We start from the raw sequence: 25,204 nt of genomic DNA, 5'->3' as shown, positions 1-25,204 counted from the left end.
AGTTATTGTCAAAGAGTCCTTGAGCAAGACTCTGAACCCCTAGTTGCTCCCGGTGAGCAGGTTGGTGCCTTGCATGGTTTCCTCCATCGGTGTATGAATGTGTGAATGTAATGCACAATCTCTTTAAGCTCCTTGGATAAAGGCGCTATATAGATGCACCATTTACCATTAATTTACAAAAAAACTAAATAGTTAGAATATGAGACAACAGTGACATATAGCAACAACTGAAATGATACAGAGGAGTTCCCAGCTTGAAAGGTATGACAACATAACAGGTCTAAATGGGTAATACATAGCGTGTGGCTTGGGTGCAGCATCTCTCTAGTTCTACTGAGGGTCCTTTGTTTTCCAAGCAAATAAGGGTCAAGGTTAGAGGAACCAATGCGCCTACGACAACATCTACCATGCAAAGCTCCGGTGGTGTACATAGAATAGGAGCGTGTGTTTCCTCTCTCCTCTAGACGAGTGACAGCAGATAGGAGAGGCCACTCTAAGCTCCATTCATACGGCGAAATCTCGATATTTCAATGTCCCGTTGTTTCGAGGTCCCAATAGTCTGTTTAGGGTTAGGGACCGGGTTAGAGTTAGGTTTAGGGGGTTTGGGCTTTGGGTTACTGCGTAGGCAGGTTAGCATTCACCAGCGTCGGCAGGTTAGCGTTCACCCGCGTCGGCAGGTTAGCCTCGGACTACTGGGACCTCGAAACAACGTTCGTTTTGTATTTATCATTTTAAATGCAAGGCGTTGTGTGCTTGTAGATCTGCTATTTTCATTAGTTTTGTGCGACAGTCTTGTATGATGAAGTGGGGCTTTACTTTACGAAAAAACATACACATTTTAAACTTGGAGCTACAACGAGGTGTCTAACCGACAGTGACGATATACTCGGTTACCGATTTTGATCCAGCAGACCAACACCCATGCCTAGTAGGTTTGGGATGTTGCATGTCTTTTGGGCTGCTTATCAGCTTCCATCTCAACCCATTTGCATCTGTGTCATAATTCTTTTCCAGCGTGGACACGAACAACACCGACAAACAACTGCAGCTGGTACAGACTGGGAGGAAGGGGAGACCTAACCCCTACAGCAACGACAAGCCTTTACATGCAATGCACTTTAACCCCTCAGGGTACACACCGTCACCCTACTCACGCCGACTCATGAATCAAAAGGTCATATTTGAGCGACAGCTGACAGTGAGTCACATCTAGGATGACACCACTGTGTTGCGTCCTGCCCACCAGACCAGGTTTGATCATGTTACAATAATGATGAATATATGCCCGGAAACCATAAAGGGACTCTTACACCTTGTTGACTCACAACATTAATAAAGTTTGGGCAACAGAGAGGCCATGCATCATTGCAGTGCATGGCACGCAAAAGCCTTCCCGAGTGATAAGCCACGGCTGTTCTTGTCAGAAAAAAAAAAAAAAAAAAAAAAAACATTCTACAAGACATGATTATTACTAGGAATGTCTACAACACAAACACTAGTCTCTTCAACATGATTTACATCTCCAATAAAAACACTCTCTAGTCTACACGTCCCTTACAAGCAATATAAAATAAAATAAAATCACGTCACCAGGACATTCCTGGCGTCCCTGCATCTGGTTCTCTTTACTGTGTGCTCTCTCTTCTCACAGAGTCACCATCTTGTGGAGATTCCCCACCACCAGCCATAAACAACTTTCTCCCTCCACATTAAAGCATGATTTATACTTTGTCGTATGCCGGTGTCGTATGGATGAAATAGCCGATCTAAAGACTAGCAGTGTCGTGTCGTACTGTAAATTACGCATTAATGCAAACAAGAAGCTGGAAAATCCAAGCCTCTAATTGGCTGATGGTAATTGGCCCTTTTTCTTGTGTGTTCTTGCCATTCACGTAGCAGGCCAAGAAGGGGATGCGGGGGTCGCGGGGCTTCTTGCGGTTTATGAAAGCAGCCGTTAATCAGTTCACTCATCATCTCAGAGACAAGGAGACCCGGTGTTAAACTGTTTTTCTTAGGGATAAAGAAGGAATCATGTTTTGCGCCCACATCTCAATAAAGCTTTCCCCCCCCGATTACCTCAAGATCTCTTTTGAACTTCCTTCACCCCATACATACACCCCCCCACCCCCACTTGCTCTCCACACCTCCTCCCACCCACAGAGGTTGAATTAGGAAGGAGAGGGAGAGAGAGAGTGTGTGTGGGGGGTGGGGGGTTCAAATTGAATTGAACTTAAATTGAATTGAGAGAAACAGACATACAGAGAGAGAGAGAGGTGGGGGCCTGTGGTTTATCCCCTTGGGAAAGGAAAGGGAAAGGCTCCTCCCCACCTGACAGAGGTGAATGGCTGCCCCTCAGGAGTGCAGGAGGAGCATGCACAGAGGATTAGGGTTCGAGCCTCCGCAGACCATTATCACGCAGCGGGAACGACAATAACAAGTGATGCCCCCCCCCCCCCCCAAAGCCCGTACATAGGGATGGCTGTCACGATGATGACATTTTACATGACTATTAATTGTCACACAAATAATTGCGATTAACGATTTAATTGTGTTTTTGTCGTTGACAATTACATTTTTGTTTGGCTTTTAGGCTTTAAAGTTGCACATGGCAGATATGACACCTAACCAACTGTGAATATACAAAGAAATGACATTTGACAACGTTATACTTAAAAAAAATAACATTGATAGTGCAAATAGACAATCTACAAGCTCACAACGCGACACCGCGCGTTGTGAGCTTTCCACTATTTTTGAAAATGTTTGAAATCATATGAACATTTTTCAGCATGGAAACGATGATGACGATTATGACAAAATACTTGCGATTATGTAATAATTGTACAGGCAGTGGAGGATGAGGCATTTTGAAACTTACTGCTTCAGACAACTCTGTGACTGGATTCTGTTTCATCGACACCTCCCTTTGACCTTCCGAGGACCTTTATATATTATATATAAAATATACCATGTTAAACCACTTGAACCCTAACGACCCTATTCTGGAACGAGCGTTCACCGAAAACAGCCAATCTACCAGCTCACACGTCACAACGCTGGCTATTTTCGGCAAAGAGATTGATGTAGAGGAAAGAAATTGGATGATCAAGTTTAGAGCCCTGGGGGACTCCGGCCAACTTAGGTCTATAGGGTTTAAGTGGTTAATAGTTAACATGAAGGTCAGTGAATAAACCACTGTGGACAAACAGGGACTAAGCACACATACATGTTGGACTTGCATTCCACACAGACAGACAAGGTCAAAATATTGGGTCGGGAAGTTTTGGGGGGAATTCCTCTGTTGTCAAAAGTGAAAGTACAGTATGATTGATGTGGTTTGAAATTGCAACACAAATTATTGTATTTGGTAAAAAACAGTCAGAAGGCATTTTCATTAGATCTTATCATATCTCTGCTGTGAGGCCGAAACCGAAAGCCGAAAGGGCTTTTTACTACTTGTCATTGGTTCAATATTATTTTAACCAACACACAGACAAAGGGATTTCAATAGCACATATTTATGAAAAAAGAGAGGGCCAATCGGGTGGAGTTAGCTGGTTTGGCAGAAAGTGTGGAGGTTTTTTCCCAAGCACTTTTTACTACTTTCCATTGGTTCAATATTATGTTAACCAACACTCAGGTGTAAAGGGTGTTCAATATCCCTGATTCATGCCAAAAAATCTAAAACCTCAAAAATGGAGTTAAGAGGTTTTGGCCAGACAGTGACGATTATGAAATATAAAACTGGGCCATATAGGCCTATTTGGTACATCACAGATTCATTTTAAAATCGATAAATTGCATGATCAGCCTGAGCGGAAATGAACCTAAATTTGGTTATAATGCTAAAATGATTGTTTAGAAAAAGAGAGTTATGTGTAGCCAATAGCCATGGGTTTGGTGTGGTTAAGGTCAGGGTAAGTGTCTGGGAGCTCAAAGAGATTGTGTGACCTCCAACTGCTTGTAGATAACCAATCTGAGTTCCCAGAGGTATTCTTTTCCGCGTAGATAACTTGTTGGTTATCATTTCAGACCCAAAACATTTCCGTGTGAATTACTATAGCAGCTGCTGAACTGTAATCTTATTATCATAAAACATAGGCATGACAGAATGTGTTTAAGCACCAGGAAGATTGTAGGACTCAAACTTGTAATTTACAACGATAAAAGACCAGATTTTAAACGTTTTCGAAAAAGGTTTTCTGACACCTTTCAAAGAGGCTGAGTCAATCACCGCTATAAAGACAGGTTGGGGGATATCTCTCCGAAAAAAAAAGTACCTGCGACGATAAAGCTACTCAAAAGGCTCACGTTTAATCCTGTGAACTTCCCTTGTGCTCCGTCCCCGGATCTCAAAAGGCTTCCTGCCGTGCCTGCTGACCTCAGTCCATAGGCATGTGATGATCCACTTAAGGAAGGTCCGCCATTCAACACGCCTCCCCCGCCAAGGGCCCTCCAGGAACCATACAGACCCCTGTCAGACCTGGGGCGCTTCCACACTCCCATTATCCTCAGGACAACACAGCACACACACACACAGATGCATGAGTGCGCGCACATGCACACCCACGCACACACCCCCATCTGGGGCCTGACGAGTCCTGAGGTGTGAGTCCATTGTAGACTTTGCCACCAGGCCGACGACAGACCACATCTGTGCGACATTCCTGTTAGCACCTCTCGGGAGGGTCCACATGCACTGACGGATGTACCGACAGCCGTGTGGAGGGCAGATGCCACGAGGGACACTGCCGTCAGCGCACATTAGTGATGTGTCGTTCATAAGAACGAATCACAAGAGAGACTTGTGAGTTGTGAACGATTCGTTCATGTCCTTAAAGGAGTAGTTCACCCCAAAATGATTTTTTTTCTACTGATTACTCATGCCATGGAGACTTGAGTTCAATAATATTTTTAGTTTTTTGTCGCATTCCTAAGCCAATAATTTGATTACAATAAATGTACCCCCATTGATTCCCGGATGCAGACCCAAATGCATTTGGGTCCCCATCCGGAATCAATGGGGGTAAATTTACTATAATAATTTTTTTGTCTTAGTAATGCGCCAATACAAAAAAAAATATTATTGAACTCAAGTCTCCATGGCATGAGTAATAGAAAATAAGTCATTTTGGGGGTGAACTACTCCTTTAAAATGTTACGTTCACACTTTCGTTCACCCATCCCCTCTGCCTCCCTCACACAGGACGGCACACTCAAGACAGAGTGAGCTCAGTCCGTGGACATGCATTCATTTGCAATTTGAATTGAAATAAATAACTATTGTTGCGTTGTGTTAATGTGATTGTTGTTCCTGGACAAAGGACAGGTAGTGACCCATTAGCACGCCACATTTAAGTATGAAAGGAATAAAGTAGATGCGTGGGTCCAGCCTCCTTGCCAATGATAAATGGAGTGAAATCAGTGAATGGTCGGTAGTTAAAGGAGTAGTTCACCCCCAAAATGACTTTTTTTCTATTTATTAGTCACGCCATGGAGACTAGAGTTCAATAATATTTTTAGTTTTTTGTCGCATTCCTAAGACAAAAATGTGATAACAATAAATTTACCCCCATTTGTTCCGGATGGGGACCCATTTCGAAACGGGTCCCCATCCGAAATCAATGGGGGTAAATTTACTCAAATCAAATTTTTGTCTTAGGAATGTGACAAAAACCAAAAAATATTATTGAACTCTACTCTCCATGGCATGAGTAATCAATAGAAAAAAAGTCATTATGGGGGTGAACTACTCCTTTAAGTGCAATAAGCGCCCAAGCGTCTGTGTGTGCATGCGAGACGGCAGCGCGAGACACGTGCGTCTTTGTGCGAGGCTGCCGACCGGAATGTGAACTATTATTTGAACTGATCAATGCCATGAGCGTGAACAAAATAATTTGTTCACTGAAATGATTCGTTCACTGAAATGATTCGTTCACTGAAATGACATGGTTTTGCCCACCACTAGCGCACATGGAAGCTTCCATTCACGCCTGCGATAGTAGGACTCTGAAGGACAAATATCACACCAGCAACGGACAGGCAAGTGCCTGCGATGTCACAAGGTCACCACACACAGACAGAGCAAGAGTCTGTCGTGTCGTGTCCCCCCCCCCAACCCCCCGAGGCCATCAGAACCCTGAACAAAGACAAAACAAAACAAAACAACCAGGTCAAACCAGTAGAGTCAACACTCCTTTTTGCTCAAAACAGAGCATGCACAGTCTTTCCCTTTATTTTTGGGACATGTCACACCAACATTTTCGCTGCTTGAGTACTTGAGTGATTGATAAATAAACCGCCGTCTCATGCGTATGAGTGTTCAGACAGTAAATAAACATGCTTCTTTCACAGAGGAGACGGTGTCATGTGTGTTGTTGCTCTTTATGTGCCCGAACACTTGGAGCTTCCACCGCATTGCAGAGGTTTAGCACCTAAAACATACATTTGGTGCGTCCAGTGTTGTTTTTGACAGCAAATTTTGATTTAGTTTTAGTCATAGTCTTTTGAATAAAATGTCTTTTAGTTTTAGTCATAATTTAGTCACCTGAAAAGTTTGCAGGCCTTGCCAAAATACGCAGCATTGTAATGGTTGATTTTACACTTGGTTGCTGAAAATAGCCGATCTACAAGCTCACAACGCGTCGCAGGTGGTAGATCTGCTATTTTCAGCAAGCAACACCTGAGAGCAACCAAACATAAAATGACTCTCTTCTCCACTAGTCCCTCCCTAACGTTTTAGTCTAGTTTTTATTTTGTTGACGAAATTGTCAATATATTTAGTCTTAGTTTTAGTCAGCGCAGCTTACTTTTTATTTCGTTTTTATTTTGTTTTTGTCAGTGAAGAAAACGCAGTCGACAAACATTTTTCGTCATAGTTTTAGTCGACAAAATCAACACTGGGTGCGTCCCGTCTCGGTAAATTACGCTAACACATTGCATAACACTCGACTGCGCGTAAACAGTTACGCAACAGGCTAGGAATGAGTTTTTATAGATTCAAATGAGATTCTGAGAGGCCATTTGACAGCAGCCTGTAACTAATGTGTTTAATCCACTGGAAGACTTCAATGGGAGGAATGCTATTGTACAAGGCAGTAAAATCATTTACATTGAAAGAAATGGCTTTTGTGGGGAGTGCAGGAGTGCAGGGGGCTGAACAATGAAATGAAATACAGTGACTGTAGTTCTGTATAAATTCCACATTATTACAATACATAGACCTACCTAAACACATGCAGAACCCGGTAGGCTTGTGGTATAAATATCCTACCCTAGTTGTTAACTATGTTTTTCTGCAGCATCTCCTTAAAGCAGTCAGTAATACTACACGAAAGTGATTTTCAAACCTTTAGTGCAATTGGCAAGTCAAAATCTCAAGTCGCACCTGTTTTCATAGCAAAAATAGCAGATCTACGAGTTCACAATGCATCGATTTGGGTAAATTTGTGAAAAAAAAATATATACAAGTATATACCATCAAAAATAGGGACACCAGGTTTAAAGTGGTTACAATGTTGTTGTTTTTTTATGGTAGAATTCACCTCTGTATTTGGAAATAAGTGTGCACAACCACAAATACTGATAACCTAAATTAAAAAAAATAATCAATACCTTTTTGTATTTGTATACTATAGTATAGTAAATAATATAATGATAATGTGTCCCACAGGCCACGGCACACCTGGACCCGCGTTGTGCCTCAGGACACGCCGTTTGGGAAGCAGCCGTTAGAGACCATTAACCAGTGGAGGCGTTGCAGTGTGTGGGGGGCTACGGTTAACAAGCTCACTCAGGGGTGCAACCATCCCTGAATCCACAGCCCCTATGCCCAGTGGTCTGGAAAAGCTGCAGTCAATGGGGAGGATGATCCATCCGTCCCACAGGACCCTCTTTAAAGCTGTACATTCTGCAGACACAGACACATTCCTGCCCAGGGTTAAGTAGGTCAGAGGGAGACCTTATCTGCTGCGTGGTTGTGTGTGCAGCACGGTGCCCGGCCCGCCTCAGGTTGGATGCTGGTGAATGGGTGAAGTCAGCTCTCCTGAGCTGACAGACTGAGTCAGACAGACGTCAGCTTTTGACAAATCGCAGCAGGACATGACATCTCATAGTTTGGGGTTTCAGAGGATGATTATTCTGGTTGCCCTTGCAGGACAGTGAAGAGTTGTGTACAGTTTGTCCGACTTAATTCCAAGTGTGACTCGCGTCACGGCAACCACACTTGCAATTTCCAATTGCATCTTTCTAGTTATAAACACACTGGTTTGCCAAGAAGTGGCCGTGAAGAACAAAATTAGAAATTTTAAAACAAATGAAGCAGATTCACATTTAGAGTAAAGTTAAAATGAAAAGGCCAATGACAGCTTTCAATGAGGTAGGTATTGAAAAGGGGAAAAACTAAGTGTATTCTTCATGTATGATTCAACATAAAGGGCTGTGCATACTGTCTCCGACCACCAAACGTTTTGTCGGAAAGGTCAGACTATCCGACGTGCAGCTTTCCGAACTCTAATTCGGGGTAATACTTTTCAGAAGTTGTGGGTGACGTCATTTTGTAGTTGAACTGGACCTTTCCGAGAAAAGGTTCGGTGGTCGGAGACAGTATGGACAGCCCATAACAACCTACGCAAGGTGAGCGCATCGTGTGGCAGTGCAAAAAAAGCATTATGCCAACCTTCATGTCCTGCATGGTGCCATTACAAGCCTCAAGAATCCCCCCGGGTTCTGTTTCAATGGAGCGGTCACTTCATAAACCCTCTGGCTCTTGTGACTCCCTGAGGAACTAGATAAGTCTCTTTATTGTTTACCTTGACACAGAGCTGAGGCTTCCCCTTAACGTGCGCATTCCTCCTGCCCCTTAAACTACATCAAATCACCACCTCATGTGGACACACTGCATTCCAGCTGTGCTGAGAGTTTAAAGCTGCAAACTAAAGCTCCATAACTCTTTTACATTTAGGTGAATAAAACTTTACTTTGACCAATCTGTATGGTAGAGCATGCACTGAGGTTAGGTTTAGGTTAGGTTTGGTCTCCCTGCTCTTCTATTGAAAAATTTAGATCCTGTGGTTCTACCAGAGGTGGAACTTCCTGGAGGTCAAAATGCAAACAGGGCACCCGGCTTTGAATCCCGGATAGGACATATGAATCTTACAGATCGCAGCAAAACCAACACCCACCCACAACTCCCAACTGGTCCACAAACAAACCAATCAACAAAGAAAGTCTCATCTCTTCTTCAGTAAAGAGATGTTAGAACATGCGGTCTGAGAGAAGCTATGCGACCTTTCGACGGACGGAGAAACACAAATCTTCACGAGGGCGGCACACGTCCCCCCCCCCCCCCCCCCAGCCCAGCAGGCCCCTCTTGGCCCACGGCTGAACCAAAAGCGACGGGCGGAAAGGAAAAAGGGAACCATTGACACATCGGTATTCTCCAGCCAAAAGTGGAAGTCAAGCGCCAAATGTGTTCAGTAGAGAGAAGGGCCAGAGAGAGAGAGAGGGGAAGGGCTGGTGGTGTGGTGGTGGGGGTAGAGAGAGAGGCACAATGTGGACATGCAGATACAAAGAGGCACTGTGTCAATGCTTGCAGTGGACGCCGACGCTGAAGATAATGAACAGTGAAATAACGTGTAACTGGAGCGAGTGCCCCCCAGCGTACGGGGAGTTGTTGCGCGATGGATGTGCTGGGGATTCCTTCCAACGCTTTTCTTGTTTTTATGTCTGGGTACACTGAGGTTTCAGCTGTGTAAAGGAGGAAGGGGTGGGGGGGAGGGGGGGCTGGCCCACTTCCACATCCACACAAAAGAGCCTCTCTACCAGCCTAGAAGGCCGTAGGAGGGACGTTCCACTGCTCTTCGCTTCTTCCCCTTCACAAAAAAAAAGAAAAATACGCTGGATTTCCTCTGTACTCCCGCTTCCAGCACGTTTCCACTTACCTCTGCTTCACTTCAGCGGCTGGAATCAACATTCGGGCCACTTTAGTATAGCGCATACCCTGTATATTCGTCCAGGCAAACAGTTCCATCCATGAGAAAGAACTCGCCAAAGATAACGTGTTAATTGTCACTGTCGGGCAGAAACCTTGTATCTCCAAGTTTCAAATGTGTAATTTTTTTCGCAAGGTAAAGCCCTGCTTCACCACACTAGGCCGTCGCACAAAAGTAGTGAAAACAGCAGATCTACAAGCACACAACGCCTCGCAGTGCGAGGCGTTGTGTGGTAAATGGTAAATGGTGCATTTATATAGCGCTTTTATCCAAAGCGCTTTACAGAGATTGTGCATTACATTCACCCGTTTACGCACACATTCATATACACCGGTGGCGGAGGAAACCATGCAAGGCACCAACCTACTCACCGGGAGCAATTAGGGGTTCAGAGTCTTGCCCAAGGCCCCTTCGACATTAACTCAGGGGGAGCCCGGATTCGAACTGGGAACCCTTCGGGAACCCTTCGTGCTCTAATAACGGTTTCTCTACACCTGAGCTATGCCGCCCGTGTGCTTGCAGATCGGCTGTTTTCACTAGTTTAGTTAATTTTTGTTAAATGATAAATACAAAACGAACGCTTTTGGACATACAAGGTCTCCACCCGACAACGACGTAATGTGTGTTAATGCAGGTCTGGCCGTGTCTCAGGTGTACTTGGTCAAAAAGGGACCACAGCAAGAGGCATGACGTGTGTCCATAATCTATATAAGATAAGGGTCTCCTTACCTTCCCCCATTGGGCGCTGGTGGAGGGCACGGTGCGACTCCTCTGGCATGGCACTCTGGCCTCTGGAGCTGACGGGGGCAAAAAACAAACATTAGGCGTCCGGCAACACCACTTTGGAACTCCATATCGTGGGTTTACTGTACATACATTGTTGCAATATTGATCTTTCACACATTACGAGTTGTGAAAGCTCCGTCACGGAAACAATGCCGTTAGTTAATAATAAAACCTCTTATTAATATAGGCGAGTCACAGTTCTCATGTCTTGTGCGTCATACGTTTTGGAGAAAAGCCTTAAAAGTCGAACGCTTGGCTTGAAGCCTCCACCCCCCCCCCCCCCCCATTCACTGAAGTGAAGTTAAACTATCCAGGTCTTATCTGTATTGAAATGGGAAATTCTTCCCATTCCACTCCGTGCATAGCTACCCGCTAGCTTGTGCTGCCAGCCAGACACATGCCGACATATAGGACCCTGGGGTCATAGGCGGGAGGCGTTTCAGACTGTGATCAAACCAGTGGAAGACAGTAGTGAATGGGACTGGGATTACATGAGATCAAGTAAAAGGCTGCTACACTTGACCACTTTCAACCTGGTGTCCTCATTTTGCGCATGTCTTCTTTCAAGAAATGCTTGAATAGAAAGAAAAACTAGATCACAATTAGTCATACTACAAAGTATATTGCTTAAAGTCATTAATAAAATGAAGGATCATTGAAATGCAAGAGCTGTCCTCGCAAGAGTGAATGAATCCAAGAATCCCAATAAATTTGTGCAACAATTAGATAACTGGAGATAAGATGTGCTTATGATAAAAAAAACAGATTCCATAAGACTGAATCAAACATAGATAAGAACATGTATTATGTAACAGGCTAACACTTTCAGCAATTCATTTTGCGTTACATCGAAGGAATTTTCCCATCGTCGAGATCTTTCGGCCAAGGCTGAGAATGAGTTTAAAAGTTCATAGCTCATATTCGTCTGCCTGGCAGGCTTCTTATCTGCACGTCCAGCAAGTGTCACAGCAGAGCAAACCAAAGCGCTCACAGTCGGTCACGTTTTCCTTCCCTCTCTGGCCTCTTTACAGCAAATTAACACAGAGGACTGCGCCTGAGAACTCTGTCTCCTCCTGTGATTCCAAGTAGAGCCTACAGCCTTTCAAACAGTCCCATGCTTGGGCCAGGCACATCAGAGGAGCGGGAATTCTTGGAGGATTAGGACGGGCATTGTTCCAGAGTGCACCGCTGGCCACTGTCCCGAGCTGACAGCAAGCCATGTCCTCCTGGACACTGGTGGAAAGTGACCAAGTATATTTATTACTGAAGTACTGTTAGGTACTTTTACTTTACTTAACTTTAATGAGCGGTGCTAACTGCTCCTACATCTGGCTTTGTGTGTAAGTCCAGCAGGGCATTGGCCAAGCTTCGCGGGACGTCTAATCAAACTAGAAATACTGTTCCTACGAAACAGTGTGGGCTCGCATGGAACACCATGTATGGGCACAAAGATCTACCTTTTGGCTAAGGGCCCTCCCTGCCTTTGTACCGTCGGTAATTATTTTGAAGAGAATAACCTTGGTCTATAAAGTTTTGGTATAACATACTGATACTAGAGATACTGTTCCTACGAAACAGTGTGGGCTCGCTCGTGACTATATTCTCCAACGTGCTCACTGTCATGTGAAGCTCAACCAATACTCCAGCTACCACCACTCCCAGATGTTTTCCGCAACTCGATTGCACCTCATTGGCTAACGGCCCTGCCTTTGTACTGTCTGCCACAGAACTCACTATGCGGTGGAACTCACTCTATAAATAATGAAGATAACATAGTGTTCTCGCTTTCAGCGAGCCCACAATTAACTCATAATAGGCACCGCTCACTTCACACTGGGTGTGATTTCCACCCCCTTTTCTTCACTACATCCGGGAGGCAAATGTTGTATCATACTTTTTACTCCACTAAAAGTACTTTGCCACGACATGAAAAAGGTTTGACAAATTTAGAAAAATGTAAGTACTTTTACTTTGGTACTTTATATTCATATTATCATGCCAGTAAAGTTGTACTTAAGTAAATCCGAGTACTTCTTCTGGTCCCAGATTCTAGGCCGAGCCAAGCACGCTGCCAAGGCGAGGTTTGTCAATTAAGATGCACAGGAAGAGGAAGGGGGGAGGGCACTCAACAGGGCTGGATGGATGTGCTCATCATGATCACTGAGCTGGTTGCCTGCAGCTGTGGAGCGCACCAGAGGATGTGCGCTAAGTCAGGAGGCTCAAGTAGCCAAAGGAACACCGTTATTATCATTTATCCATCTTAAACACGGGACTAACTTGAGAGGAACCATCGGTTTTCTCATTGAAACATCAAAAAGAAAATACACGGTGAATTCCAGAGTGTTAATTTAACGCCGAGCGTATCTACACTCTCAGCAATAATTTGAACACTCCGAATTTTACTGTGAAGGGAAAACGATGTTGTGAGCCAACTGAGCCGGGAGTCTTTCTTGGGCTCTGTCAATGAAGAACTACTAGAATGACATTCTTACACACTGAAGCCTTCCCCAACACTCATTCTCCAAGTGGGGCCCATTGATTTCCAAGTGGTTTGCGCAGAGCCTGTACACACAGTGGGGAGGGTGTTGGGGTCAAAGGGCATGCTTTGAACTAGTCAAATCCCCACAACTATCCCTGCTGAATACCCAGAGCAGAACTATGCCATTATCTCTCTGGACAGTGAGTGGCCAGGCGAGAAACAAGAGTTCTCAAAAGGTCGACAGTTCCTCAATCACACACTGATGTTATTGTTGGTTGACAAATGCCTCTTTTTTACTCAGACCTTGCAATTTGTACATCGCTCTGGCCTGAATTGTTAATTGTAGATGCAAATCTCTTTTTTCCCTCATTGTTTATATAAAAGCACATTTATCTATGGCTGAGTAAACAGACTTGTCCAGAGAAGTTAACTACTTAAGCCCTACTATAATAATATAATAATATGAACCCTACTCCTTTAGGGAATTTTTCGGCACTCTACAATTTGCACATGTGAAATTTAACCCATTCTAGCTCTTAGAAGCGGTGGGTGCTACAGGGAGCAGTTAAGGGTTAAGTGTCTTGCTCAGGGACTCTTCAACACAGACCAGGGGCCAGGCCGTGAGACCTTCTATTTCCCAGACCGCCCCTCTACCCATTCAGTTATGGCCGCTATACAGTTCATTGCGACTAAAAGCAAATAATAGCCAATTTACAAGCTCACAATGTGTCTCATCTTGATACGCTGTGAGTTTGTAGATCTGCTACTTTTTTTCCCCATGTATAATGGCATGCCCAAAATTATTAGGGACGCCAGGTTAGGAGTGGTTAAAGATTTGTGAAAATGTCTTACTGCAAAGTGCAAGCACCCAGTAAAACCTAGTAGAATAACTTCAAATATACGGACAGAATTCAACCAACTCATTATCCCTCATCTGCAGTTTGCTGAGCAATGGCAATTCCAAGATCGGTGTTTTCCTAAGGAGGAGAGGGAAGCAGCAAGGTTATGTTCAAGATCCTAAGGAAAACACCGCGATACAGGCTGACATTCATGTGGAGTAGTCGGCCACCTGTGCTGGAGCCAGCGCTAGCAGCCCTTCCACCCAAGTAGAGAGCATTTGTTTCCCACCACAGCTGATGATTACGTTAGCCGCAACATGAACCTCCCGTATGGGAATGGACCTCCTTAATAGATGACAGATGTTACAAGAGCCAATCTTCTGGTTGTTAAACTAAAGACCCGCGATGGATCACTTCTGCTGTGTCCTTATCAGATGAGCAGATACAACTTTTTCCTTGTTCGTCTAAAACCGTCCGGATTAAAGCTGATCCAGGCGACGTCTCGGAACTGTGAATTCCAACAGAGAGCTTTTGTTTCAAAAACAACAACATGCAGATGATTACGGAGGACAGATGTTGGTCAAGATATCTGACCCATGAAGACGCTGAGGAAATTCAAAGTTGAGTCATCGCCACCACAAATGTGTGGAAAAATGGCTGGCACACACACACACACACACACACACACACACACACACACACACACACACACACACACACACACACACACACACACACACACACACACACACACACACACACACACACACACACACACACACACACACACACACACACACACACACACACACACACACACACACACACACACACACACACACACACACACACACACAGCTGTATTGCTGTACTTGTGAGGACATCCGAGATTTTAGGACGGCTATTTTTAACCCTAGCCCAGCATAAAGCCAGTTATGTTTAGTTCCACGTATGCCTGTCACAATTACGTAATCGTCTAATCGCATGACATAATCGCAATTAATTTAAATAATCGCAATTATTTTGTCATAATCGTTTCCATGTTGAAAAACTTCATATATTTTTAAACATTTTCAAAAATAATGGAAATAGCAGATCTATGAGCTTGTATACCAGCTATTTCCACTATCAATGTTCTTTTTGAGGTATAAAGCTGTCAAATATGTCAGTACTTTTTTTGGTTATGTGTCATATCTGCCATGTGCAACTTCAAAGCCCAAAAGCCAAACAGAAATGTAATTGTCAACGACAAAAACACAATTAATTTGAGTGACAATGAATCATCATGTAAAATGTCATAATCGTGTCAGCCCTAGTTGCACGTCTGTGTGCAACTAAAAGCAGATCTTAGCAGATCTTCAAACTCAAAACACATTGCGGCATAAATCCAACCCTCACCTCTAAATGCCTAATCCTAACCGGCATCTTTTTTACTCGTGGGGACAATTTGACCCTCACAAGTATAGTAATATAAGTACACGCACGCACGCACACACGCACGCACGCACACACACACAGCACAGGCATTGTTAAATGAGGTCCTTGGGGAGCGATGACTATCTGGATTGTTTTTCAACGTTGGCAGTCCATCAAGGAAGTGAAACCGTGAAGTGGGTCCTCACTCACTGCTGGGCTGTAGACAGCAGAAAGTGAGAGTGGTGGTGCTCCACGGGCAGACAGACATCATGCCACTCTGTCTCTGTCTCTCCAGGAAGGTTAAAGGGGGCACAGACAGGACAGGAAGGATATGACAACATGTGGCCACATATATACCAAGTGTGCTGCCAATTAACATGATCTGGATTTGAACCCTGGACATTTCTCTTATTCACTGCCCATAAGTCTAACATCTCATTAGTCCTACTTTGGTTAGGGTTAGGTTTTAGGGTTAGGTTTAGGCATAGTTTTACTGAGGTTAGGGTTAGGGTTAGGTTTAGGCATAGTATTTTTTACCAGGTTAACATTCACCAGATTCGGACTAATGGGATGTAGGAACAATGAGATGTCGGACCAATGCCATGGTTTAGGGTTAGGGTTAGGGTTTTTTAAAGTGCTAACCTTTAAAGCACTTTAAAAAAATGAAACTAACAAGAAAAGATTATTGTGCCAGTTTTAAATTTATTTTATTTTATTAGTCAGGGGCTATGGCTTTTTGGGGGACTATGGCATGGAAATGTTTAGGAACCCCGGTTCTAGCCGAGTCTATTAAGTCAACCTCACAGATACGCACGCAAATTACCGACCTTAACTTGAGTGGAAGCAGCTGATGAACCGTTAAATAAGAGTTAAACATACTCCTAGTGCTCTCCATCTCCCTCTCTCACACACACATACCACATGACATTGTCTTTGCCCATGCATGCATGCATGCACCGTCTACCCCAACAAGACCCGGTGGGGTAATTTGCTAAAAATACGACCCGAAGCCTCGCGGGACGTCTCCCCCACTATACATGGTGGTGTGGCATTTCGTCCAAGACCCCCATCAGTCAGCAGGGACCCTCTGAAAGTGAAAAATAAAAAAAAGCCAACGTGCGAATGGCAGGCAGAGGTCCGAGGGTCTGGAGACAGAGAGCCTTTATTATTTCAAACATCGGGGGCCATGTTTATACTGCATGACCTCCTTCGTACCCTCTTACCCCTGAACTACCCCGGTAGAAAATACCCTCTGACAAACAGCCTTTCTCTCGGTGCCTTCTTTCCCACATTACTCCCGCAGTTTGTCCCTGACATTGGGGCCTTTAAGTGACTAACAGCTTCTCATTCACTGGGGGAAAACAATAAACCAGACGCTCTCTCTCTCTCTGTTTCAATCAAATCCACACGGCCCCTAGAATAGCGCTGCCCAAAAACCCTGTGACACTTCCCACAAGACAAGACGACAACATATGAGTTTAGTCTTTTTATCCTCACAATTGCATTGCTGCCTGGATGGAGGCGATCTTAAGCAGCCCTTTCCTCTGGATACCAGAGAGCTGTGAAGACAAACAGAGCTGTACCCCGCATAGTGCACACACGTACTTACACACCCCGGCCAAAATGGCCCTAATGGCAGTATAATTATTTCCCGCTGTGGCAAAGAACGCAGGGTAATTTTCGCCTCACCACCACCCAACGACCTGCGACCATAGATTTAAGATGAAGGCATGTTGGAATGCATACCTGGCAAGTGAAAATCGCCACCATAATTGAGTAACGACAAGTGAAGACTTCACCGTCCAATAGAATGTGCGCGGCGGTACACAGCGAGTGGCTGAGTGGTCCTCCATTATCTGCTGAAATGCGAGGAGGCGAAGGAGATGGAGGCTGGTTTAAAATTAGAGGGCAAGTTTTCAGAAATAGATCTTGGCGCGTGCCCACTTAAGGTGCATTACGTGGCGTTTGCCTTCATGTCAAGTTTGAGGCATGTCTGTCAACAACGTCTTAGAGGAACAAACACTCACTCTGACGTCTATAGAGGCTCTAGAGTGCACAAACATAACCCCCTTTTCACAATGGCAAAATATACCTGATATACAAGTGTCCCACGTGTCTCAAGAGTCACAGTGAGACACATTGTGAGCTTGTAGATCAGCATTTTTTGAACATTATTTCAGATTCTTGCCCACAATGACATGCCCAAAATAGGGACACCAGGTTGAAAGTGGTTAAGTGTGTACACATTAAAGCACAAACTCAAACAAAACCAATGTTTTCCAGCTTTGTTTACCTTTGAAGTTGACCTCTAACCCTGCCAGTGTAATCCTAGCTGTAACTTGCAAAAAAAGTTGAAATTCAGGGTCATGTGTGTAAAGTCACATGAGGGAATTTCCTTTTTCCTTTTTGTTTTCCATCGGTGGACTGGATGCTGGGATCGCTGTGCTTTGATGTTGGGGTCAATAAAAATGGCACGATGTAATCTGAACAGTAATATATTACCTTCATATAAAATTACATGCAAACTACAATTTGCAACCAATTTGTAAACGCTGGCACTTTGGGTCAGTTGCCAATCTAAAGATAACACTTTTTTTTTTTAAATCTATTTGCAGTTGCAATTATTGAATTTTAAGTGCTTGGGACACTCCATGCAGTCCGCAGCAAAGACAGACTCTGTCTGGTCATCAACAACTACAGTGAGACTGGGACAGAGACGTGCTGGGCCCCTGATTCAGCCTGGGAAAAAGAGTCGGAGAGGCCCTCATTGCACGCTATAGAGAGAGATCTCTCTCCATAGCACTGCTGCTACTCAAATATTTCAGATCATGACAAGTGACAAGCCAGTGGGCCAATTACATGAGTTATAATTCGTAATTGTCGGGTGGTATGTCCAAAACCGTTTGTTTTGTATTTATCATTTAAAAAATGTATTAAACTACTTTTGTGCGACGACGGCCTTGTATGATGAAGCAGGGCTTTGCTTTGCGAAAACATTTACACATTTGAAACTTGGAGATACAAGGTTTCTGCCCGACAGTGACGATTTACTTTGTTGGCCACCCAGCCCCCAAAATGGAACGAAGGCCAACATTTAATTTTATTTATTTTTCCTAATGGCTGGCCTGGACCGGCCAGGAATGAACCGACCGTTCGGGAGTTGTCCCGCTTTTCCCAATGGCCAGCACGTCCCTGGACTGGGAGCAGACTGGCTGAGGAGGAGTTGCAGCATACCAAAGACCACACCGTAAAAACACGTGTTTATTTAACTCTGAGAGTCTACAGACGGACCCGTTGCAGCGTCACAGTTAACACTCAGGATTTTACAGTGTGGTGTGAAGCGGTAAGTGTGCCAACCCTGCGTCTCTCGCTCCTCACAGAGAGCCAAGACACTTCCTCCCCACCCAGACCACCTGGAAGAGAGTTGTGTGTTCCATCTGGGAAGGTTTGACTGGACAGCACTTTAAGAAGAAGAGGCTATGCGCATGCATAAAAGTGAATTGCAAAGTGAGTTTAACGTTGTTTAATGCAATCAAATAGGACTTTTCTGTTTGGGCTGTCAAGGCCAGAAAGTAGTTTTGCCACTCAATAGGCGTTCCTGCATAACTTCCTGGTACGATGATGATGTCACGCGCATACCCTCTATTTTCTGAAAGCAGTGGCGTCAGTTCAGCAAAAGCTAAGGCAACATGACTGGTGTCTTGCACGTGCACGAGGCGCGCATGAAAGACACCAGTCATGTTGCCTTTCCCCTGTAGCCAAGGTATGGCAGCTGCCATACCTTGCCATACCCAATTCTTCTGTCTGCCTCTGTCATTCAATTCTTCAAGTCTTCAATTGCCTCTGTCTGAAAGGTCAAAATGATGGGCTTGGACGTTATTGTCCGAAGGGTAAAATTATGGACTTAGATGTTATTGTCTGACGGGTCAAATGATGAAATTAACAGTCGACTTGACTGCAGTGCACTGCACCATTGTTTCCCAATAGATTGGGAAATTCACTGACCAAGGAACAGCCTAAATTTAGAGCATTACCCTACCCATCAGGTATGCTCATCAGAAAATAAACATAGGTCTGCTATGTGAAGTATGGGGGGGGAAGAAGGATGGCTCATCCAAGATGGGAAATGGCAATGATCTAAGTTGCATCACAGTGTCAAAACAGCACATGTTTATTTATGTATTGCAAGTATTGAAGGAGTAGTTCAAACCAAAATGACTTTTTTTTCCTATTGATTAGTCACACCATGGAGACTTGAGTTAAATAATATTTTTTTGTATTTGTCGCATTCCTAAGACAACATAATTATTATATTAAATTAACCCCCATTGTTTCTGGATGGGGACCTAAATACAAAGCCCTGGCCTGGATGGGGACCCAAATGCATTTGTGTGAGAATCAATGGGGGTAAATGTACTTGACCCTAAATGTACCCCCATTGATTCTGACCCAAATTAATTTGGGTCACGATCCAGGGCCTTACTTGGGTCCCCAATCTCCCCATCATCCAGGCCCATGCATTTGGGTCCCCATCCAGAATCAACTGGGGGTAAATGTGTCTTAGGATTGCGACGAATACAACAAAATATTATTGAACTCAAGTCTCCATGGTGTGACTAATCAATAGGAAAAAAGTCATTTTGGGGGTGAACTACTCCTTTAAGTCTACTCTGCTCTCCATGCTCAACCAGGAAAACTGACTCCCTAAAAAGTCAGCAGAGGCCAGTCACAGTGCAGCTGACCAAAGTTCACTCAACAGAGAGTGTTTTCTTTCAGAGAACAAACATCACTTATCAGCCTGAAACTCATGGCCCTGCCAGAGATTCTTTACCCCCAGTGAAGACTTTAAGTTTAAAAGACAACTATGAGAGGAAATGTGACCCAAGGTACCAGGCATAAATTATCACAAAGTACAGCACAAGGCTGCCTGTTGGAGAGGTGGTCCTGGGAATAAGTGGTGGTGGTGGTGGTGGTGGTGGTGGTCCCCCCCCCCCCCCCCCGGGAATGAGAAGAACGCACTACCAAGGACAGGGAACTGTGAAAAGAGACCCATGGGCTCAATGGCTCCAATCCATGACAATGTCATTTGAAAATCGAGGTGTACCATGTGACATCTTTAAATCGCTATCCATCACAGATGTTTTCCTTTCAGTTTGTCGTTTTCCTGACATGTGAATTGTGTGAACAAAACGTGGAGTGGGTCGATTCAACCGATTTCACGAGTTAACAAATACACACGTAGTATAAAAACTCAAAAACAACCTGGAACAAAAACAGTGGTGTAAAGTAAGTAACTAAGTATTTACTTAAGTACTGTAGGCCTACTAATAAGTACAATGATGAGGTATTTGTAGTCTACTTGCTTGATCATTTCCAATTTCCAATGCTTTTACTTCTACTTCTACTACTTCTACTCCACTACATCTCAGAGGCAAATATTGTAGGCTACTTTTTACCCCACTACAATTATTTCAAAACGTTAAGTTACTAGTTACTTTGCAGATATAAATTATAATATTATGAAACATACATTATAGCATCAAGAGCTTGTAGATCGGCTATTTTCAAACATTTTCAGTACTTTTACTTTTGGTAGACTACTTTATATTTTGGTGCCAAATGCCAATCCTTTTGTAGCCTACCTTTCCTCAAGTAGCCTAACAGTCTGAACACAGTTGTAACAGAGTACATTGCAGTATTGATACTTCTGTAAAACATTTGAGTGCCTTTCCCACACCACTGTCCCTTTGGTTCAAAGCAGCGCACTTACCAAAATTCCCAAGTCCCGTCTCCCCGTTCCCAAGATCTCACACAGTAGTTATTTTTCTTCTTCTTGCAGGTCTCGTCAAAACAAATCGAGGTTAGTCCGTTAGTTGCTTCATTTCACATGATCGTTGTAAAGTCTCCGAGACGCGCAGATCCTGATGATCTCAATGAACATCCTCAGCTCGTAGCGTTCCTGAACGTCCACACACGCACGCAACGCCTCGACAAGTGATGGACAAAGACCGCCTACTTCTAGGACGCACACCCTGTGCGCTGCGCTGAGAGAGCCAATGTAATGTTGCCTACTGGATGTATTGTAGACTTTTTCCATTTATTTTTTCACAAGTAAAAAAATACTGTGGATTACATGTAAAAGTCTGGAATTCTGAAAGCCTTGAGTGAAAGTGCAAAAGTATTGTCATCAAACTTTACTTAAAGTGCAAAAAGTAAAAGCAGGCCTAGTCATTATCCAATTATTTTGATTTATTGAAGACTTTATTATAAGTTTGCTTAGGAAAATATACAGATTCATGACAGTAGTTCACTGGTAGGTCTACAAGGTCAACTAAAAGGAGATCCAAGAAAGCCTTGGCTAAGGCTTATTTACTTTGGAAACCTTTAAAAAAAACCTCATAGAATCTCATTTCAAGTTTTCAAGTGTATAACAATCTTTCGAAAATAGCAGATCTACAACTCATTATAGCTAATAGTGCCAATGATCTTTTGGTGAAGTCAGCCTAAGTTTAACAATATTTCACAGCTTATATTTTGCAAACCAGGCGGTTGCCAATTAAACCAATCAATCAATCAATCAATCAATCAATCAATCAGTTAAAAAGAAAAGAAAAAACATTGCAGTTAGTTTAAAAAATAAATAATAATAGGCCTAATAAAGCATAGCACCCTTAAACTTAAAGAAGATGTCTCATATTGGCTATTCAGATGGAGTGTGTTTGGCATCAAAAGATGGAGTGTGCTTGGCATCAAAAGACTTTCTGTCCCCCCACAGCTATGTCATTAAGGAAGGTTTCAGGCTAGCTAAAGTCTATATAAGCATCTCTTTTGTTTTAGACACAGAGTTACAACTATGACTCCTCTCATCAGTCATCACACTATTTAATGACATGGTCCAGAATCCAGAACATGACTGATGGCTCACCTGCACCTCATGCTGGAGGAGACTGACAATCATCAAATCATCAGCAAGCTTCATTGTGATTTTATTAACCTTGATCCAATCCAAATTGTGGCAGTCATTGGTTTACTTTACTTCTCAGTTGCTTTTGATTTGCTGTTTCTCAGGCATTCAGTAAAACATTTAACTTGTTTATTTACTTGTGTATTTATTTTAACATAACAACATGCACTCCTTTGAGCATACACAACCTGACAGGCTTGTGAACCAACGTAACAAATTGTCATTCTACCAATTGTACATTTATGAGGGGAAGGTCAGTTAAAAGGGCAACTCGCACAAAGCTTGAGTGAATCAATTGGGTTGATGCTAATTTATGACTTGCTGATTGAATAGGAATAGGATGCCTTTGCTCTACGCCCTGCCTCCGTCTTTTGTGGTCATCTCAAGTGATGGAGAGAACAATATGCTCGTCTGTTTGGTGGAATTATGCATGTAGGGACTTATAATATTGAGGTCTAGTTAGCAGAAAGACTGCACTCCTGCTGCAGTAGCTTACACAATCTCGCGTCCACCAGGCTGCGCCTAAAACACGTAGAAAATAGGCCTAGACATGTTCTACAGATGTGTGCCATATCAATATAAATCGTTTTACTGAGATTAGGGCCTATATAATGAGTTTAAGAAATCTAGACATCCCTGCATTCATGGACGTCTATTTCTAGTCATGTGGCTGCTGCATGCACTGTGGTAGTGAACCTATGTCTCCCTCTGCTGGTGACAAATGGGAATGTCAGTGTTCTCTTTGTTTTCATTTGGTTGGTGCCCCAGAATGAATGAAGACTTGCATCCATTTAATTTGTTTTCTGAGAAATGGAAATGGCAAATTCATTATTCATTCCTTTTCCAAACATAAATGATTGATTGATTCAATTATTTCTCAGAGTAGGTGTCACAAAGCTAATTAATGTCTAATGGTGATAAAATATACACAGCTTTTGCTATTCTGATCGGGCTATTAAACATTGAAAACAAATACTCTGGAAAGGGCCTAACTTGGCCTACTACTAGCTAGATATCTATATTATCACTTATTGTACAGGTACAAAGTAACACCTGATGGAAAAAACACACCCATATTCAGTGAATATTCTTTTTATTTAGCAGTCCTCATGAAACATAAAAACACTATATACAAAGGTGTAAATGTTTCAAATGTTAAGATGAAATCTTAATTAAGGAATCATTTACCTGTCTTGTGTTTGTGAGTCAAACCGGTTCAAAACATTTCACTAAAAATAAACATTGAAACTAAAAAGACACAACTTCCTCAAAATTCAAAAACTATGTACACTATATGCTCCAACAAGCCACTTTCAAATGTGTACTAAAATGTGATAGAAACAAACTGCGTGAAAAGTGACAGTAGCAATACATGGGGAAGTTAAAACTCAAAACAACCTTCAATTTAAGCATTCAAACAATATTCTAAGGGACCAAAGAACCAGTTTTCTTTTTTTTCCTTTACTAAAAAGGATTTACACACAGACTTTGAGGTCAAATAGATATTCTATAGCATTTACAAGATCCCTAAAGCAGGACTGAAGCTGAAAATACACTCATGGACTGACTCTGCTTATATGTACACATAATGCAACTGAAATATAAAGTAGTTACCTGTATGTTCACAAATACACACTCAATGCAGGTACTATATAATATTGTGAACACTGGCATCCAGTGGCATTTCACTGTAACCACTAAAGCCCTATTAATAAAAATAATATCAAACATTTTCAAAACAATCTTTTCTTCTTCACTTTTTTCCAAAGAGAAATAGTGGACTTGACATGCTCACACAATGCGTTGCGATGCGACACATTGTTAAGCTTGTAGATCTAGCCATTTTCAAAAACGTTCTTTTTATGATCGCCTAAAATGACATCCCCAAAATAGGGGATCCAGGGTTAAAGTGGTTATAGTAAACAACCATAGCATCCTTTTTGACATGTGGCAGTCTATGGCAGAATGGAACTAAATGACAAAAGTGAGACCATCAACATCGGAATACTATCTTGATGAAGTATGGTAAGCTTTATGTGATTTTACTGTATTTACTATATATTTTTAGAGGCATCAGACTACAATAAGGGAAATGATATAAGAAATCCTAATAAAGTAGAAGTGACAAAGGACCTAGTTGTCAAAAAGGATGGTACGGTCCCTTCACACACATGCCATTACCCTGAGTACTGAGTTATTGACACTTTTGACAGACCCCACTGTGAGGAGATACTGTAGGTGCCTTTCCACAGTTTTTGAGGATTCCAAAAGCATACACACTGGTTTAAAAACGGCTTTGTGTTTAAACGATAAAGCAGATTAGAATGTATGCAAAATAAAAAAAAGCAGACCATCTTTACCCTTTAGCTAACTCGCTTAACCTTCAAACGTGAGAGGTGAACATTGTTGTTTATCCCTCCTCTTGAAGGCATTAGTGAGATATTGAGTTCATACGACACCCTTAAAAAAGGGATAGTTCACCCCCAAAATGACTTATTTTCTATTGATTACTCACCCTGTGGAAACTTGAATTCATGGATATTCTTTTGTTTTTGTCACATATTGCCAATAATTTGATGACCGGGTGTATTTCTGGTAGGAGACAAAAAATAGTCAACTTTTTGTCTCTTACCAGATACATTAGTAGGAGACAGTAATCACATTATTGGCTTAGGAATCAGAGAGGGAAAACAAATCTCCACGAATTCAATGCTTCATGAGTTGAGTA

The 25,204-nt window shown here is 42.9% G+C and overlaps 1 protein-coding gene across 1 annotated transcript in view; it reads right to left on the bottom strand.

The window, feature by feature from the left end:
* Nucleotides 1-21,493, bottom strand: part of LOC308305965 (pleckstrin homology domain-containing family G member 3-like) — a 63,344-nt gene extending 41,851 nt beyond the window's left edge. The window contains exons 1-2 of the mRNA XM_080750864.1: nucleotides 21,283-21,493; nucleotides 10,722-10,789 (exon numbers count right to left, since the gene is read on the bottom strand). Coding sequence (XP_080606990.1) covers nucleotides 10,722-10,770 — 49 coding nt within the window. The 5' untranslated portion in view covers nucleotides 10,771-10,789; nucleotides 21,283-21,493. The remainder of the gene's footprint in view (nucleotides 1-10,721; nucleotides 10,790-21,282) is intronic.
* Nucleotides 21,494-25,204: the final 3,711 nt, after the last annotated feature.

The sequence above is a fragment of the Nannobrachium achirus genome, assembly GCF_963921795.1.
Source record: "Nannobrachium achirus genome assembly, chromosome: 20".
NCBI lineage: Eukaryota > Metazoa > Chordata > Actinopteri > Myctophiformes > Myctophidae > Nannobrachium > Nannobrachium achirus.
This window is presented reverse-complemented; position numbering and strand designations above follow the sequence as displayed.